General features: G+C 44.8%; 1 protein-coding gene across 1 annotated transcript in view; it reads right to left on the bottom strand.

The window, feature by feature from the left end:
* LOC119857793 (SITS-binding protein-like) overlaps window positions 1-18,093 on the bottom strand; it is a 70,944-nt gene that overhangs the window by 17,851 nt on the left and 35,000 nt on the right. The window contains 3 exon segments of the mRNA XM_038407204.2: window positions 5,225-5,404; window positions 7,983-8,104; window positions 17,848-17,984. Coding sequence (XP_038263132.2) covers window positions 5,225-5,404; window positions 7,983-8,104; window positions 17,848-17,984 — 439 coding nt within the window.

Here is an 18,093-nt window from a genome sequence, read left to right as displayed (position 1 = left end):
AGGGGCATGGGGATCCCATTCTGCTGCACTGACTCTCTGAGATGCGAGGGGTCCCTGCCACCAGCCTCCACTATAGTGTAGGGGCTGTAGGGTGACCAGTTGCCTGGTTTTGGACTGGAATACCGGTTGAAAAGGGATCCTGGAGGCTCTGGTCAGCACTGCTGACCGGACCATTGACTGTCTGATTGGTAGCACCGCACTTCGCATGGCTCTTGGGAAGCAGCCAGCATGTCCCCCGCTCCGGCTCCTATGTGTAACAGAAGTGGGGAACCTAGGCGTGGGCCAGATCCAGCCCCATGGTTAATTTCATCCGGCCCGCAGCACCCCGCCATGGGACAGGAGCCACTGCACTGGCTTGTCTTGCTGCGGGGGAAAGTCGCGAGCCTCCACGCTCCCGCCCCCCACCGCCCCTCCACGGGTGAGTGAGTGGCCCATGATTGATTTTTTTCTGTGGATTGATGGCCCATGACAGAAAAAAGATTCCCCACCCCAGAGCCCTCCCTCCTTCACCCCGCACCCAAACCCCCTGCCCCAGCCCTGATCCGCCCTCCAAACCCCTCATCCCCAGCCCGGAGCACTCTCCTGCACCCCAAACTCCCTCATCCCCAGCCTCACCCCAGAATCTGCACCCCTAGCCAGAGCCTTCAGACACCCCCAGCTCCCTGCCCCAGCCCAGAGCCACCTCCCACACTCCAAACCCCTCGGTCCCAGCCTGGAGCACCCTCCTGCACCCTGAACCCCTCATTTCTGGACCCACCCTGGAACCTACATCCCCAGCCCAGAGCCCATACCTCCTTCCACACCCCAACCCCCTGCCTCAGCCTGGAGCCCCCTCCAATACTCTGAACCCCTCGGCTCCACCCCCCAGCCCAGAGCCTCCTTCAGCACCCCAAACCCCTCATCCCTGGCCCCACCCCATGGCCTTCACACCCAGCCGGAGCCTTCACCCCGGCTCGCATGCCAACCCACTGCCTCAGCCTAGAGTCTCCTCCCATACCCTGAACGCCTTATTTCTGGCCCTACCCCAGAGCTCACATCCCCAGCCAGAGCCCTCACCTCCTCCCGCATCCCAGCCCCCTGAGCCAGCCCAGTGAAAATGAGCGAGGGCGGGAAGAGTGAGCGATGGGTAGGGTGGGGGTGGGGGTGGGGCCTATGAGAAGGGGTGGGGCATGGGCGTGGCTTCGGGGGAGGGGAAGGGCAAAGGTGCTCAATTTTGTGTAAGTAGAAAGCTGGCAATCCTAAGAGGCAGGGCCACAATGGGTTGCATGTCCTGGTGTGCCTAGAGTCCCAAATTGCCTGCATACATCTCTGGATGGATGCCTAACATTTTCTGAGCCTTAGGCCACTTTAAGGTGTCTCAGGTTTAGCAGTAATCCAAGGAACCTACAGCGCAGGCCTGTATCCTGTAAGACACTGGCTCCAGCAGTTAGCATAAGGCTTGAGGCCAATGAATTTTGGCACAGATAAATGGCCTAATGGTCACTCCTAAGTTTTGGGGAATAGAGTGTTTAAGGGGGAAGTTTGTATATAATGACACCGGCAACCACAGGAAGATGAGCTAACACCAGCTTTGGGATATTTTAGATAGGAACATCTGCAGATGTCTGACCACAAGAGGGCCATGGCAACGAACTGACATATATGATAATAATTTGAGATCATTAATATACTAACCTGTAGGAGAAGGGCTCCCCAACATTAGTAGAACAAGGATTTACAAATAAGGAAGTGGGGAGAAACCCCTACTGAATATGCATTAGGCATAGTGGTGTCAGCACAGCATATTATAAAGGTTGTATCCCAGCCTGTGTGCAGAGGGAGAGAGAGAAATGTAGCCCTTGGGAGGTGCCAGGATAATGGCCACTGGTGAGGATGAGGAAGGTTGTGGTGGTGAGGAAGATACTGGTTAACATTTCAAGTTGTTTTGCAAGGGATGGTGTGAGTATATGGATGTTCAGATGTACATTCTCTATTATCTCCATCTACCTTGCTGGGTTAGAGTGCTTGCAACTATGCTAAATGTATTAATAAACTATTACAAAGACAGAAGGTTCCTAAAGTGTGAGTCTTGCAACTGTGCACATTAGGATTCCCAACTGAACAGTAATTTTAATAATACTGGGCCCAATCTTGGAACAAGAACCTGTCAAACCTCAGAGTAATACCTGGGAATTCCTAAATAATCAATATAATTAATACACAATCCATAGATCAGGCTACAAGTTGGGCACCCAAAATCAAAGCATCCCAAATCTTTAGTCACTTTTGAAAACTTTGGCCCAGATGACTGTTAGTCTCCAGAACGATATTCACTTTTAAAAATCAGGCTTTAAAATTTCCACTGCCCATTTTAAAAACCTCAAATCAAAGCTACTTTTGGAAAACCCTACCAAGGAACTGACACATGGCGTTATATTTTGGATTGGTTTTGAAACTGAAATCATCATTCTGTTTGTGACATCACAATGCACTGCTGTGGAGATGAATGTGATGTTCCAAACAGAAGATTATGACTTCAGGGAATAAACTGCAAATGAAATCTTAAACCACCATGATCCTCGGTTTTTATGCAATTTTTCTAATAATCAAGAGTTAGAGAAGAGATAACGAAAATATACACTATCAAAGCCGATATATATTAGAAATAAGTTTTTCGAAGTTTTAAATGAGCCATCAATTGTTCTTTGAGCATACATTCTAGATTTAATAAGGCCATAACTAGATGCTAAATTTCAGACCATTTATATGCTAAGTGAAGACTTAGTGAGTCTTAATGCAATGAAAGAGATAAACTGCAGAGGCAGATAGTCAATAAACTCGAAGCTATAAAAGCCAAGATCAATGTGTGAATATTCCAAATGCGTAAAAATATTTAGACATTTAAATTAATCTTGATATGAACAAAAAAAAAAAGCTCCCAGGCAACTTAATTAGATATCAGCTGAGTTTGAAATTCTACTGGAAAATGAGTAAGAATGTTAATTGCTCTTTAATATGGTGAAATTGCCTTATATATGAGCATCTAGGGGGGTCAAAAATAGCCTCAAGCAAGTTCACCAGCCTGTTTGTCTACAGCAGGGGTTGTCAAGCTGGGGGTCGGGACCCCTCAGGGGGTCACAAGGTTATTACATGGGGGGTGGCAAGCTGTCAGCCTCCACCCCAAACCCCGCTTTGCCTCCAGTATTTATAATGGTGTTAAATATATAAAAAAGTGTTTTTAATTTATAAGGGGGGGTCGCACTCAGAGGCTTGCTATGTGAAAAGGGTCACCAGTATAAAAGTTTGAAAACCATTGGTCTGAAGGCTTTAATCCCTTCATCAGGGCATAGACTTCAGCCTGTGTTGATACACCAGGCAGTCTCAGTTTTCCTTCACATCATGACCATACTTGGGCAAAATTTTTCAGCTAATACCTTTTTTTCAGTGAAAAATGCATATTTGGCTACAATGTTTAATGAATTCATGTCAGTTTGACTGAATTGTTTTGGCTGAAAAAAAATTTTTTTTAAATCAAAATGTTTCCATTTTTTCAGTTTTAAACATTTTTTGCTTCAAATTTTTCTCTAATTTTTACTAAAAACATCAAAAACATTTTGATTTTGTCACAACAAAATGTTTCATTCAACCGAAACTGAAATTTTTTGACATTTTGATTAGCTGAAAATTGACTCAGTGCTTTTCATTTTCAAAAACATTAACTAATTTCAGTGAAATGTCTGAATATTATTATTCTTACCCTACTTTACAAATGGAGAAACTGAAACAAAGGTTATGTGACTTGCCCAAGCCTACAGAAAGTCAGTGACAGATTTGGGATCAGATTTTATGAATTCCTGGCTCCCAGCTTTTTGCCTCATCTGCCTTTTGCATGGAAATAGAACAGAAAAATTGGCAGAAAAAAAGTAATTGGTTAAACAAACAACCGAACCTTCTATGAGTAATCAAGAAATGCATTATAAACTGCAATGCTGTGCGCTCTCTTTTCAGTAATGGAAACACACATAGCTACGGGGGCATCATCCAGTAGCCAACATTGCACCTAATATTTATTTTGATTTCCAAGTTTCAATCTTCAATCTTTTTGTAAATTCTCAGCTCCTCATCAAAATTAGAAGAGTCAATAAACACCTGATTAACCTTACAATACTAAACCAGATGCACACAGCTCAGTGCTCCAGAGAAAGCCTATAACAAAAGGCAAGCACACAGCCCTGCTCCCACAAGCAACCAGGAGGCCTCTGTTAGTGCTCACAACCAACCCTATGAGAAACAAACCAGTGCACATGTATAAAGGATCTTACAGTAACAAACCAATGATTTTACGCCACTGGACTGGTAGGGGACATTAAGGAAAATGAATGGGCAGAGGAGATGAATGAAGTTTCAGATAGTTGGAAATTCCTGTCTTTTATACCAGCGCTATATGTGGCAGCTACTTTGCCAAAGCGTTGTAAACACAGCAGTGAAATACTGATGCTGCAGGGGTTAGAGGAGACTTCAGAGAAGATCCCATAAATCAAAATTATTCTTGTGTAGTCTTTGCCAAGCTCTCCAAAGGTAGAGGGAATTCAGAGAAGTACAACAAAAATGACGAAGGGGCTGAAGCCTCTGACTTATGAGGAAAGATTTTAAAAGCTAACTATGCTTAGCTTGGCAAAGAGATAACAAAGGTTGGGATCTGATCACGAGTGCAAGTATTTGGACAATATAAATGTCAAAAGGAAAAAGTGTTGTTTAGGGTGGGCAAAGGGCCCATAACTAGGAGTAATGGGATGAAACTCAGGAGAAAAAAATTAGGTCAACTATCAGGAAACAGCTGGCAATAAAATCTGATAGGCTGTGGAAGAGCCTCCCCAGGGATGTGGTGGAATCTCACTCACCCGAGCCATTAAAAATTAGACCGAGAAAAGCACTAGAGAATATAGGGGGAAATCTTCCATTGGCCTCCAGGACTGGATAAGTGCCAATGACTTAATTGGTCTTTTCCCTCTTTAAGGTCTGTGGGCTTAACCCAAAGCCCACTCAAGTCAATGGGAGTCTTTCCATTGACTTCATTGGGCTTTGGATCAGTTCCTATGTTTCTAACACAGGAATGGCATTTAATTTGGAGCGTTCAATGAAGATGGGTCGGGAGTGAAGTGCAGGCATCAGGGGGTACCTGGTCTTAATGATAATCTTAAATGTTGCTGCGTGTAATTAGTACCCAAATCTCAATGTTTCTTACCTCGTCTCCAATGAGGAATTCGTCATCTATAGTGAAGGTGACTGGGTCATTGGGGCTGAGCCACCACAGCGGCCGGAAGATGGGATACCCACAGGAGAGCCATTCCTTGCTGAATTTTACAATGAGCGGGACAACAAAATCTTGATGCCTCTGTATGTATTGCCTAGTGAGATTCAGTACCTGAGGAGAAGAATTTAGCATATTCTCTCACTTAATAGATGGCAATATAAGAGCAGAAAAACGAGACTTTTAAGCCTACTTATGTATTCCTGGAGGAAAAGAGTAGTTGCCCAGAAAAGCAGACACAGTAAATCCTAGCAGAATGATCAATAGACACACCAGACATGTGCAAACAGCTGTGATTGATTGAAAATAGCTGTAGCTATGAACTCCACTAGGAGCTGTGTGTATTGGTAATATCCCTTCTGGATTCATCTCTTCTAACCCATAAATGATTAACCCTCTGCTACTCATGTAGAGGGTGTGATTTAAGTACTCATTCTCCCATCCTGAATTTTCACAAATCAATTCCCCCTTACAGTCTCCCTCTGGGCCATGTCTGAGATCAGCCTGCTTGATTCTATTCTAGATACTTGCTGTTTCAGAGGCAGCAGGGAGATGTGCATACAGAAGGACACCCTGTTTCTCTGACTGTCATTTCTGCTTCTGAACGTTCAGCAGTGTTCCCTTGAAGTGCAATCATCTTGGTGGAAAGTCAACTCTTCAACTCTCAACACCTCCATGTTAAACTGGGGAGCACTGGAAGTGCACTATCTCCCAGGCACTTATTTGCTTCAAGAAAAGTCTGTAGCGCAGTTCTGCAGTGTTCAGTTCTACCACCACTCTTCTTCTATGTGTATGTGGAACTGCTGGGAGATTTAGCATGACTTCACAGGCAATGGTGCCATCAGTATGTTGATAGTACACAGCTCTAGGTATCACTTTCATCAGACCTGAACGGTGGGGAGTGTCACTTATCACTGCTTTGTTGTTATTGAGGGTTGAATGAGAGTGACGTGGCTACAGCTTAACCCAGACAAGATAGCAGTGCCTATAGATTGGGGAAAGGACCTTGCCAGTCCAGTAGGTGTGGTTTGCTTCTTACAGTTCAGGGGTATTCTCTAGTGTTTGTCCAAGGGCTTGGCTACACTTGCAGATGTAGAGTGCTGGGAGTTAAACCAGCCTTCAGAGACAGCAGCAGGGAAAACGCTGCCGTGTGTTTACACTGTCAGCTGCAAGTGCAGTGGCGTGGTCACAGTAGCAGCTCTTGCAATGCCACAGAGAGGAGTGCATTGTGGTAGCTATCCCAGTGTGCAAGTGGCTGCAGCGGGCTTTTCAAATGGGGGTGGGGGTGGAGTGTGACAGGGAGTGTGTTGTGTGTATGTGGGGGGAGAGACAGTGTGTTTTGGGGGGCAGTGTGTCAGCATGCTGTCTTGTAAGTTCAGACAGCAGCAGACCCCCTTCTCCCTCCCCCGCACCTCTCTCTCTCACACACACTCACAATAGCAGCATTCCACAGTAATGGGTTGCTTTGTCCTGGAGCAGATAAGCAGCTGGCTGTCAGAAAGGGAGCTTTGAAAGGGGATATCCGCATACCTGCAGCTGAGTTTAAAACAATGACCAGAGTGACCACTTGACTTCAGGGGATTATGGGACATTTCCAGAGGCCAATCACAGTGCAGTAATGCAGCACATCGACCACATTGACACTGGGCATTTCAGCCGGGGCACAGGAAGCTTTATGCTTCTCATGGAGGTAGATTACCAGGAGCGCTCCAGCTGCAGAGTCCAGGTGCTCTAAGTGCCTTGCCAGTGTGGACACCTCAGGAGTTAGGGCACTTGGGGCTGGTTTAATGCACTCTAACTTGCAAGTGTAGCCAATTTAGTGGTGAACACTTTGATGGTGATTTAGGTTGCCGGATTGCTCCTGGAATCTCAGGTGACACCGGTTGCCCAAAAGGCATTCTCTATTTCCTTTGAGTAAGGTATTTCTCTCAAACACAGACCTTGCATTGTTGTTCATATCTTTCTGACTTCTAGACTGGTTAACCACAATGTGTCCTGTTCTGAATTGCTCTTGAGAACCTCTCAGAAGCAACAGCTGGGGCAGAAAGTAGCTTGCTCACCTGTTGAGAAAGTTTAGCCATGGGCACTACATTACAGGAAGTGCCCTGGCTTTCTAGAACAGCTGAAACACCTGAGCCAACAGACCCTAGATATAAACATCTGGGGTTCCAGAAGCAGGGTGTTCACACTGAACAGCTCTTGTCCTGGAATTCACTTCCTTCACTGATCTGACTGAGCCCAGGTTTGTTGATTTCAGTGGGAGATGAAGGTTCTCGGCATTATTGAAAATCCACCCACACTTGTTTAGGAATCTGTGGATTTAAGACTTTTTATTTGTTATTTGTTCCTGTTACTTGGGATTACTTAATGTTTCCAATTTAGAAACACTGAACAGAAATGAAAATCAATTCTTCAAATTGTGTCGGGGGAGCTTGTATTAATGATTTTTATTATTTTTTTTAAACTCTGCCATTTAGAACACATGGGTTCAGATTTTAGGGACCCAAATTCTGAACCTTTTGGTCTTAAACATCTCTGTGCCTCAGCTTGTTCACCTGTAAAAAAGAGATAGTAATACCAGCCTCACAGGGACGTTATAAAGCTCTGTTGTGATCTTTGGATGAAAGGGCAGTTTACCTGTCCTGTGTGCATCAGGGAGCATGTGTTGGTGTAGTATGTGGAGAGTACATACCCATTCGTCACAGCAGACCCATGGCGGAGTGCTGAAGGACATCACAGGAAGGAACGTCACAATCTGCAGCCAACGAATATATAGCTCTTCTTCTGTCAGGATCTCATTTGCCAGGGTCCCTCCTGTGTAAGACATATTCAGTTTGTGAAAAGGCAAATCAAAAGTGTATGTGGAACCCACACACCTCCTGGGTGTGGTGTTCGGTCCCTTCTAGTGGCACTGAGACCACTTAGAGATTAACGAGTCCGCTACAGCCTTAGCTAAGAGCCATGTGGCTTTTAGCTCATGCAATAGAGGCTCATGCATTTAGCTCCAGAGATCCCAGGTTCGATCCTGCCTGCCGAAGACTGGGGTCTGTCGGTGTTACATATGCAGTCATTTCTAATGAGATGCTCTAATCCCAGGATCTGTGTTGCTGCAAGGTGCCAGAAAGAAAACCCTAGAAGTCCATAGTTTATCCATAGTACAGGCAGTAGCAGCTTCCTCTCTTGCCCCCAGCCCTGCAATGTAATTCAACCTGTTCTGGAGGGGTAAGAAAGTACTCCAGTCCTCAGGCCTATTTGATCCTTAGCCTCTCTGTCAGACTGCAGATAAATATGCAAGTCAGAGGCCATGGCTGTGGACACTTTCCCACTGGGAAGAGGGCTGAAATCACTGACTCGTTACATAAAGGCCACAGAACAGCTGGCACCTGTAACACGTCATCACTAGAGACCAGGGAAAGCAATAAATGAGTGATGAAGAGGTGAAAGATTGCATTTTACAGGGGCAAAATTTTCAAAAGCAGCTTAGTTCATTGATTTTCAAAGGGATTTAGGTTCCTAACTCTCTTTAGAAAATGTTGCCCACTATCAGCCCCACAGTATAATCCTTACCTCTTTACAGGAAGTACTATGTAATTCTTTGTTATTTGTATTGCAGTAACACCCAATGTCCCCAAATGAGAATGGTGACCCACAGTGCTAGGCGCTGTACATAAACATAGTCAGATCCTTCCCCCATCAAGAACATGCATTCTCAATAGACAAAGGATATGTTATTGCCTTTTGACAGATAGGTAATTGACGTACAGAAGGATTAAGTGACTTGATCAAGGTCACACCAGGAGTCTCTGGCAGAGCTGAGAATTGAACCCAGGTCACCTGACACCTAGCCCATTGCCTTAACCACATGCCCCTCCCCTATTTAGATGGCTAAAACTCACCTATGTCAAGTACTAAATGCAATAGCTTTTAAATGTGGTGCAAAGGCTTGACCCACATCTCTCTCAGTAGAACAGGTAGCAATGGCATGTTAGTTATTGTGGAGACTTCCTTTCTTTCCAATCCTCTGAGCCACCCAGTCACCAGTCTCCAGGAAGCTTACAGAGTACTTGAGTTTTCTACTTTTCCAGATTGTTCTTTTTCTCTTGTTAACCTGGGATTAATGTTTCCCATTTAGAAACACCCAACAGGAATGAAAAGCAGGACTTCAAACTGAGTAAGCAGCAAGATTGTAGTATTGATGTTTAATATTTGAAAACTCTTCCATTTTAACAAGACATGTGATCATACAATAAACTGGGCCCCTGGGTGGATCTTAAGTAGAATACCACCATTTTTTCCCACATCAATCTGACCAATGGGCTAAGAGGAAGCTCCTAACCCATACTCACAATCAAGGGTGGGGGGGGGGAATTGGGCGTAGGAAGAGGCATATGAGAAGAGTGTGTAGTAGGCTTAATTGAGTTAAGCACCCAACTCCTATGGAAATTCAATGGGGCTTGTGTGCCTAACTCCCTTAGCATCCTTTGAAAATCCCAGCCTATGTCAAACTTTTAAATGTAAAGTTATGTCCTCAATTGATGTAAATGACCATAACTTCACTGAAAGAAAGGGTCCAGCCCATTTCTGTAGTTTTCTATAGTTTGTTGCTAGCTGATCAGGTACACAATGAAAGAAAACAGCCCTGAATATGTGTTTCAAACACTAGTGAAGGCGGGAAGATGTTATTCGTTTGGAGGGGGGATCTCTAGAATGCATACAGCAGATTGAAAGACAGGTTGGGCGACATCTGAACAGAATGAGGACTGATAGTATGGCTCAACGGAAGTTCAACAAATCCAAGGGGAAACCTTTAAACTAGAGGATGAATGAGACAGGCCTATCCGTAAGTTTAGACAGCAAACAGGAACAAGATACGGACAAAAGAAGCAGCTATAACAACAGGAAGGGTGGAGTGAAAAAGGAGCTGGCATTATCAGATCAGGTTAACATTGCCTCAAGGGCCAGGACTACATAGGACACTTCACCTGCAAGCTATCCCTGGATACTGCTTTTTCCGGTATATTTTGTTCCAATTCCCCATCCGCACCCCAAGCAAAATAAACTACACGGTAAAAGCACTGCTTTGCTGGCCTAACTGCACCTTTACTCAGGGCTTTTGGCAACACAGCTATGTCAGTCAGGCATCACAAAGCTTCGCACCCCTGATCAACCTAGCTGTTCCAGCAGAAGTCTATAGTGTAGAGATGGGAGAGTGTCCAAATTTAGCAGTGGTTAAATTACCCAGGAAGACTTTGAAGCCTCTCTCATTTCCCATCTCACTGAGGAAAAATGGGTGCTGTAGACTTCACATCTTAGTGAGGTGGGAAAGGTCACATCTCTTCTGTGCTATGGTTTAGCTGGTGACATTTTTATGTCAGCGTGGGTTAGAAAGGGAGCAGTCCCTAGGATAACACTGTATAGATAGACCAGGACCAGATCCTCAGGCAATGTAAATCTTTATCCAAGTTATATGGAACTACATATAACTAAGGCTAAAGATCTGGCCCTGTGTACCTGCAGCAGAAAAACTATTTCTTTTGTTTTTGTTTTTACAAAAATCTAGATTTTTGTGGACAACAGATAATGCAACATTGGTAAGTAAAAGTGGCTGCATTCTTTAAAAAAAAAAACCACCAGAAAATAGTGTTTGTCAAAAATGTGTGTGCGTGTGTGTGGAGGGCGGATTGTTTTGATTAAGTTTTTCATTTCCCAAAAGCATGTTGGGGGATTTTTTTTTCCGAATATTTGGTTTTGAAATGACCAGGTATAACCTACTTCTCCTTCCCAACTTTCTGATAGTTTTTAGACTTTTGTCAGTTGGAAAACTAATAGCATGTTGAAGCGTTAACACTTGAAAATATAGTTTTAAACAAGAAAAAAAGTGTTTCCCCCTTACTGGAAAAAGTTGAGAAACAGCAAGAAAGTGTGGGAAAGTGAAAAACAAAAACACCCCACTCTCACATATTTTTGGAATTTCCCATTGGGAAAATTTCAAAAGGGGATTTTTTTCCCTACAAAAAATGTTTCAAGAAAAATCCCGGTTTTCCAGGCTTCTCTACTTGAAAGGGTAATATGTCTGAAAATATGTTAGTCTTATAAGGATTTTCCACTGTATAGTATTTAAGAAGAAGAAAGTCATAACAGCTATAGAAGCAAGCATGGTTCAGGACACCACAGACCAGATGCTCAGCTGGTGTAAACCGACATAGCTTTGTTGAAGTCAGTGCAGCAATGCTGACTTACCATCAGCTATGGATCTAACCCCACATGTTTCGTCACAGGTGGTTATGTGGAGACAAAAGTTTTCCAGAGAGTTTCAAAATGAGTACAATAGGTTGGTCTATGAACTGATCTATTGGTTCTGAATGAATGGGACAGAGAGAATGCAGGTAAGGAAGAAAAGCTTAATGTTACTGGCCATCTGACTGCTGAAATAAAATATGTATAAATAAATAAAATAAAATATAATTTAGGTCAGTCCATGTTATGGAGATTTAAAATTAATTAAGTGATGCAGTGGTAACTCCAGCTGGAGTATCACAATGCACAGGCTATAGCGGTTAATTATAGACAAATGTTCTAGATAAATCACCTGCTGAAAGAAGGAAAATCTTTAACTTTTTCTCTCGCCTTCTTTCTTTTCAGAACTGAATGGTTTAACAGCAACACCAGGTTTCTGTAAGTCTTGTCAAAGAGAAAAGCAGCTATAGCACACCACTCCAGCAAGCTAAATATATACAATTTTATAAAATCCCAGTGAAAACTGTCCTTTTCTGTAACTATTTTCTGCTGATTACCAGTATACCTATGTAAACAGAAGCTATTTCCTTTCTAATCTGCCTCCTCTTTCTCTCAGATTCATTCAAACACAATCCAGTGACTGTGAAAGTCATTTTGACATCACAAGACCCTAGACTGAGGAGTAACTGAATGAATCAAGCAGCAGTAGGGAAGAGATTATTATAAAACAAAGAAACTTTGTTTTGTTTTGCCAGAATCTTGGTAATTACCACTGAGAAAGGCATTATGGAGAGATGAATATCAGCAGAAAGCCAGAAGGCATTTGAACATGCAATATATTCCATTTTCCAATGTTCTCAGGAGATGAAATTCATCCTTAAGTAAGGGTTTACGCTGAGGATTTAAATGGGATTTAAATAATATACAGACCTTGTGCTGATCTCTGCCCTGAGGGTGAATTTTACCCAGAGTGAGTAATATGGACTATGGGATAAACTGGGGACATAGACGGCTCTGGGATAGGAAGATTTTAATTTCTAAATCGCCAGCTTGAATCCAGCCCAAGTTATTACTGGAAACAGGCATAGGCGCAGAGCTTAATTTGTACCGGGGCTTAGCCCTGGCACCTCTTTTCATGCTAGGGCACAGCCCACGTGCCTCTTCCATCAGTGGCATTTAATAAGGCGTGCAATTCTACACCTGCATGCAAGTCATGACCTTGTATATACTGTGAGTGCGAGGTCATGCTGTGCGGACGATACCATTTTGTTCTACAAAATGGCATCCTCCATGTGACCTTGCCTATATGGTGGACGCCATTTTGTTATGCTTGAGCCCCGGCACTTCTTCCTTTTCAAATTAAGCACTGCATCGGAGACACTTGGCCAGATTCATGAGGAAATTAATTATTCTGTCCTTAGGGCAAGGTTTGAATAGTGTACATTAAATAAGGCCTAGGGCTATACACTGAATGATGGGAATAAAATAAAATTCACTGACCAGCCTGCACTGAATGAGGGAAGAGTCCTGTGGAAAAGAATAGTATGTGCTCATGTCATTAAAGATTGTATCATAATGGATATGCACAAGGGGCCAAATGAAAGCTGTGCAGGAAACCTAATTTCTGATCTTTTCTAAGTTTGTAATGCTTAATGTTGTTTTGACATAGGCTTTTTTTTTTTTGGATGCAATGTAATGTTATATATACACTTAAAGAAAAAAAAGGGGAATCTCATCATTATTAAGATAAACTCCTTTTAAGGGTGTGCTTAGACAGGCCAATAATATACTTCTGGGTTTGGCTCTGCTAAAGCAAGTTTTAAATGTGAAAAATGAGTTGTATAAATCAATATTAACTTAGACCTGAGAGAAACTAAGTGCTGCTCTGGCCCAGCACTGCCTGAGGGAACTTTAGCCAAGCACGTTGTAAGCAGGAAGCCAGAAATGTCAAAGAAAGTATAAACAACCTGTGCAGATGCGGCTCTAATGACAACTCTCTCCCGCCCCACCCCCCCTGCCTGCTCTGGGGGTGTTTTTCCCCACATCTCCCCTCTGCCAGGTGTGAATGATTCAAACAAACCCCACTGCAAGAGTGAGATGGTCAAAAAAGAGGAGGTTCTGAGGTACACAGACACAAGAGGCAGCAACTTCATATTAAACTACTAGCTCTTAATTAGACAAAGGAAAACAAAAAACAGTGCAGTTAAATGCAGCTTCACAACCTGGCATCCATCCATCCATCCACCTTTCTGTCCCCTTCACTGATGAGAGAAGGAAAGACACAGTCTTCACTGGCCCAGGTCTGTCCCCTTCTATCAGGATCTTCACCAGTTTGAACCTCTACTATAATTGTGTCCCTATAGGGAGTGAGTCAACAGTCTCCCTCACTTCTCCATCTAGGGTGAACAGGTTTCCCCTTTGAGGGCACAAGGGACCAGTCACTCCGATTTTGTCCACTGGGATAAGACAGGTTCTCCCAACAGGGCATGAGGCACCACTCAACCCGGCTGGCTCCGAGATGATGAACATGGCTCTCTATAAATGATCTGAGACATCTACACAGACCCATGGTTGTGCCTCTGGAATGAGCACAATTCTGTCAAAAGGCCACTGAGCTGCCCATCAGCCCTGGCTTATGTCTTAACTTTTCAATGGTTTCTCTATGCAAGGATCCTCTATGAATGATCCAGAGTTACATCAGTCAGATCATTTTGTAGGTTGCAATGGAGGAAGAGGAAGTTCCTTTCCCTCAGGAGACCTAGGTACTTTAGCAAACTGTGCTGTGGCTTCGTACTTGGATTACTGAGGCCACACCCCAATCAGCAGGGGAGCTGTTGAGCAACTCCATAACTGGGCTGGAATAAGGGCTTCACGCTGGGGTAAACTGCACCAGTGCAAATGATGCTGCCTTCATGTAGAGTTTGCAGCAATGATTGACCTCCCAGTGCTGATAAGTGTCACCATGAAAATACTGGCTGGTCAAGGGGCGGTGGGGAGTGGCAGGTCAAAAATAATCTGAGGGTGTTGGGAGCAGCCATTTGTAAGGCCATGGTCTGTGGGAGCTTGGCACCAAATTACTAATGAGGAGCAGAGCCCTAATTATAGAAAATGGCACCCATGGATTGTACAGCTACTCTCCATTAGGCCTTTCATAAGGGATCCTCCTTCTCAGACCTGACTCAAGTGTACTGGACTCGAATGCAGACTTCAGCTCAACCATTTTAAAGTGGCAGCAGAAATTCATAGAGACCACCATTGTTCTTACCCTTTGAGTGGGCAGATGGCCTGGGGCAGGTGATGGCAAAAGCGTAACTACCAGGTAGCTATGCAGCCCATAGATGCAGCCTTTGTAGGCCCTCTTGGTACAGCCCTTGACAGGTCCCAACACACAGGGCTGTCCCTAGGCATACGGAGGGCACCGGAAAATTTGGGGCACCACACTCACTGGCATCCTCTCTTCTCTGGCTCCTCCCCCTTGCTGGGCCAGGGGACTTCTCCCCGACCCCAGCTCCTCCTTCCCTCCCTCCTCAGCCGGCTGGCTGAGGGCTCCAGCCTCTGGCTCTGCTGCCCCAGCCCTGGGGAGCCCAGAGTGGCGTGGCAGCCTGGCCCATCGCCGCCTGGAGCGGAGTCCTTCCCTGGACCCAGCCTGCCTGCACCCCTCGCAGGCCGGGACCAGGACAGGAGGAGCGAAACTTCCACATGGGGTGGAGGGGGAGGGAGCGAGGGAGGGGACTTAAAGTGACAGTGCACTCACTGTCTCTCACACTTCCCTAACACACATACACTGTCTCCCTCACACACAGACTGGCTCTCACACCCACATACACTCTGCCTCTCACGAGTCACAGTCCTCCAGTACTGATCATCTCACACACAGTCTCAGGCAGTGTCACGCAGTCCCCCAACACAGTCACACACATACACACACATACACACATGTACACACAGGTTTCATAGTAGCAGCCGTGTTAGTCTGTATTCGCAAAAAGAAAAGGAGTACTTGTGGCACCTTAGAGACTAACAAATTTATTAGAGCATAAGCTTTTGTGAAGTGAGCTGTAGCTCACGAAAGCTTATGCTCTAATAAATTTGTTAGTCTCTAAGGTGCCACAAGTACTCCTTTTCTTTTTACATATACACACAGTCTCTCTCTCTGTCTCTCTCACATGCACTGGCTCTCTCTCACACACACATATACACAGTCTATCACACACGCATGCACACACACTCGTGCACGCACACACACTCATGCACACGCACACAGTTGTATCATTGTTGTTGTTATTACTGCTTGGTACTGCCTGTCAAAATGCTTTAAGTGAGCCAGGAATGGCAAGGGGCTGCAGGAGGGCCGTGGGCTCTGGCAAGTTGCAGCCTCCATGTGACAGCGTGAAGCCTGCCGTGAGTCACTGCTGCAGCGTCTGCTGCATACGAAGCTCAGTGTGTGTCAGCAATGGTGGTGGGAGGTCCTGGGGGTCCGCGGGCGGAGGTGATGGCTGTGCCCTCTTGACACACTGGGGTCAGTGGCACCAGCTGAGGACCACCTTCAATGGAGCATAGGGGCACCAGTTTAATAATACTGTGTAGGGCCCCATAAATCATAGGACGGCCCTGCCAACATACACAAGAAACTTGCAAGAAACCTCTGTGCAGGCATCAGAGTAGCAGCCGTGTTAGTCTGTATTTGCAAAAAGAAAAAGGAGTACTTGTGGCACCTTAGAGACTAACACATTTGTTTGATTTATTTATAAGCTTTCGTGAGCTACAGCTCACAATCTTGCATCCCTGGTCGAGGACACTCTAGCACCAATAGCATTGCAGAGAAACTCCTGTGAGAGGCAGACTGGGGTGTGCATATGCCCCACCCTGAGAAAAGGACGTGGATGGTGCTGCTGTACATGCTTCTCCATTGCTCCCAGAGGTATCACCCCTGCCTCAGACACAAGGGACCAGACCCTGACCTGATGTGAGTCAGCATTGCTTCATAGACGCATGGACTTTAAGGTCAGAAGGGACCATTATGATCGTCTAGTCTGACCTCCTGCACAACGCAGGCCGCAGAATCTCACCCACCCACTCCTGTAACAAACCCCTGACCTATATCTGGGCTATTGAAGTTCTCGTGGTTTAAAGACTTCAAGGTGCAGAGAATCCTCCAGCAGGTGACCCGTGCCCCACGCTACAGAGGAAGGCGAAAAATCCCAGGGCCTCTTCCAATCTGCCCTGGAGGAAAATTCCTTCCTGACCTCAAATATGGTGATCAGCTGAACCCTGAGCATGTGGGCAAGACTCACCAGCCAGATACCCAGGAAAGAATTCTCTGTAGTTACTCAGATCCCACCCTATCTAGTGTCCCATCACAGGCCATTGGGCATCTTTGCTGTTAATAGTCAAAGATCAATTAATTGCCAAAATTAGGCTATCCCATCATACCATCCCCTCCATAAATTTATCAAGCTTAGTCTTGAAGCCAGATATGTCTTTTGCCCCCACTGCTTCCCTTGGAAGGCTGTTCCAGAACTTCACTCCTCTGATGGTTAGAAACCTTCATCTAATTTCAAGTCTAAACTTCCTGATGGCCAGTTTATATCCATTTGTTCTTGTGTCCACATTAGAACTGATCTTAAATAATTCCTCTCCCTGCCTGGTATTAATCCCTCTAATATATTTATAGAGAGCAATCATATCTCCCCTCAGCCTTCTTTTGGTTAGGCTAAACAAGCCAAGCTCTTTGAGTCTCCTTTCATAAGACAGGCTTCATTGAATGCAGTGGAGCTATGCTAATTTACACCAGGTGAGGCTCTGGCTCAATACCTCAAGGAGCTGGTGCACAGTTCCTTGGGCTCCCACTATGCCACATGGCCAGTTCACAGTCTACCCCAGAGACGAAAGTGGATGCAATCTATGCCAGTTTATACAAATTTACATGCAGTCCTCAGGCTCCTGGCATATTTTCAATGAGCTGGACCCAGTTAAGGTGCCCTTGGTACAAGGTTAAGGAGTTCTTTGAAATCTAATCCCAGGGAATCTAGAAGCAAATGGGTTTCCTATTTAATTTGATAAAAGCCTTTCTTTAAATTCTCTAGTTAATTCCTGTTAATAGTAAATCAAATAAACTTGATGTGGCATAGAATAAGATACCAAAAAAACCCCAAACCCCTGAGGCTGTCTTAATATAGCTTTCTATGGTTTTCAGCAGCTTGCTGATGGAGCTAACAGACCACATGCATTCTTCCTGCTGTAGCAAGAGGCAATGCTTCGACCTTACAAAATTCATGCTGAATGGTTTGGGATATGAACAGATCACAAAAATATATTACCTACAGCATCCGGAATGAAGAAGTTGTAGCCAAGAAGACTGTAGTGAAGCACAGAAGGTATAATTCCCTTCAAACCAGCATAGCTCCAGTCCGACTGGAGTGGGGTCATTTGAATGAAGAGTGGCAGATGGTTAGATCTACGAGCAACAAGGGCAGATGAACAGCAAACCAGAAAAACACATGTAACGTTTAGTAAGCCAGGCTGCCTCAACTCTTTCAGAAAGCATTGCCTGCCTCACCCTCTAC

This window comes from Dermochelys coriacea, chromosome 6 (genome assembly GCF_009764565.3).
Source record: "Dermochelys coriacea isolate rDerCor1 chromosome 6, rDerCor1.pri.v4, whole genome shotgun sequence".
Lineage (NCBI taxonomy): Eukaryota > Metazoa > Chordata > Testudines > Dermochelyidae > Dermochelys > Dermochelys coriacea.
Note: the sequence above shows the minus strand (reverse complement) of the source record. Positions and strands in the feature narration are given on the sequence as shown.